The sequence below is a fragment of the Pterocles gutturalis genome, unplaced genomic scaffold (genome assembly GCF_000699245.1).
Source record: "Pterocles gutturalis isolate BGI_N339 unplaced genomic scaffold, ASM69924v1 scaffold15813, whole genome shotgun sequence".
Classification (NCBI taxonomy): domain Eukaryota; kingdom Metazoa; phylum Chordata; class Aves; order Pterocliformes; family Pteroclidae; genus Pterocles; species Pterocles gutturalis.
Genome location: NW_010125847.1, coordinates 1 through 2,081, shown reverse-complemented (window position 1 = coordinate 2,081; position 2,081 = coordinate 1). Strand labels below are relative to the sequence as shown.

The 2,081-nt window shown below is 58.5% G+C and overlaps 1 protein-coding gene across 1 annotated transcript; it reads right to left on the bottom strand.

Annotated features, from left to right (window-relative positions):
- Positions 1-628: 628 nt before the first annotated feature.
- LOC104465625 (putative tenascin-XA) lies at positions 629-1,997 on the bottom strand (the record flags this gene model as incomplete). Its single annotated transcript, XM_010078750.1, has 3 exons — positions 629-788; positions 878-1,122; positions 1,823-1,997. Coding segments are annotated over 3 exons (580 nt in total), but the record flags the coding sequence as incomplete, so codon positions are not given.
- Positions 1,998-2,081: the final 84 nt, after the last annotated feature.

Here is a 2,081-nt window from a genome sequence, read left to right as displayed (position 1 = left end):
GACCCACCCACTGACTGTCCCCCCAAATACACCCCCAGGGAAGCCCACTTTGGAGCCACCCCTCCAATCAACAACCCCAGAGAAACCCCCACATGGAGACAGCAACCGGCCAATCAGCAACGGGCCAACTGTCCAACTGTCAGCCATCCAACCATCAACCATCCATCCATCCACCCATCCATCTGTCCATCCATCGATCCATTCATCCAACCATCAACCATCCATCCAGCCATCCACCCATCCAACCATCCATACAACCATCAACCATCCAACCATCCATCGACCCATCCAACCATCCAACCATCCATTGATCCATCCATCCAATGATCCATCCAACCATCCATACATCCACCCATCCATCTATCCACCCATCCATCCATTCACCCATCCATCCAACCATCAACCATCCATCCATCCATCCATCCAACCATCCATCTATCGATCCATCCATCCATCCATCCAACCCTCCACCATCACACCACCCATCCCTCCATCCACACCCTTCTTTGCACCCTGGAGTTGTTTCCAGTTTCCAGAAGTCCCAAGAGACCAGGATGGACCCACCTCCTGTCACACCCTAAAACCAGCACCCAAAGGGGACACAGAAATGGTCCACAGTTGTCCTCACCAGTGTCAGTGTCGGTGGAGACGGGACCCACACGTTCCTGACCCCACACTCCGTACAGGTTGAACTTGTAGTGGTGCGATGGGGACAGCCCGGGCACAGTCACCGTGCGTGAACCACCGTCCACGGGCAGCACCTGGGGCTGGCCTTGTGCGGCCCTGTACTGCAACGTGAAGGAGTCAAAGGTGCCCTCGGGGACACTCCACTGCAGCTGGACGGAGTCGGGGGTGACCTGGGAAGCCGTGAGCTCGCCCAGGCCAGGTTGAACTTGTAGTGGTGCGATGGGGACAGCCCGGGCACAGTCACCGTGCGTGAACCACCGTCCACGGGCAGCACCTGGGGCTGGCCTTGTGCGGCCCTGTACTGCAACGTGAAGGAGTCAAAGGTGCCCTCGGGGACACTCCACTGCAGCTGGACGGAGTCGGGGGTGACCTGGGAAGCCGTGAGCTCGCCCAGGCGGGGTTCAGATGGTGGTTCCTCCTTTGGTGGAGCTGGGGCTGCAAGGGAGAGGGGACAATGCAGGGCATGAAAATCGACCCATCCACCCACCCTCCCATTTTTCCATCCATCTGTTCAACAACCAACCAAACATTCCTCTAACCATCCATCCATCCTCCGTGCACCTTCATCCATCCATCCATCCACCCACCAATGCCACCAGTCCTCCACACATCCATCCATCCAGCTGTGTGTCCGCCCATCTGACCATCCATCCCTCCATCCCTCCACCCAACCACCGAACCACCCATCCATCCATCCATCCATTTCATGCGGTCTCCATCCGTCCACTCATCCATCCATCCATCGTCAATCCATCCCTCCATCCCCATGAGGTCTCCATTCATCCCTCCATCCACCCAACCATCCTTGTCCCCATCCATCCAGACAATAAACCATCCATCCCTCCACATCCCCCAATCCCTTCACCTTTGCATGCTCCCATCCAACCATCCCTCCATCCAACAAACTATTTCCATCCCTCCATCCCTAAAGTCTTCCCGGCTCCCACCCCTCCAGCCACCTCCCACTCAGCGCCCAACAGTTCTTCCCAGTTTCCACCAGGCCCAAGGGACCAGGACAGACCCAGCCCCAGCTCCGGCCCCACCCCACAACCAGTCCCCAGACCCAGAGGGGACATGGATGGATCCTGCCCACACCCTCACCTGTGATGGTGTCAAGGGCGAATGGGCCCCGCACGTTTGTGCCCCACCAGCCCGTACAGGTAGAAATTGTAGCAGTGGGATGGGGACAGCCCAGCCACGGTCACCGTGCGGGACCCTCCATCGATGAGCAGGGACTCCAGCTGGCCTTGTGTGTCCCTGTACTGCACAGTGAAGGACTCAAAGGTGCCCTCGGGGACGCTCCACTCCAGCTGGATGGATTCCGGGGTGACATGAGAGGCCGTGAGCTCACCCAGGTGGGGCTGGGACAGTGGCTTGTCCCCTTGTGGAGCTGG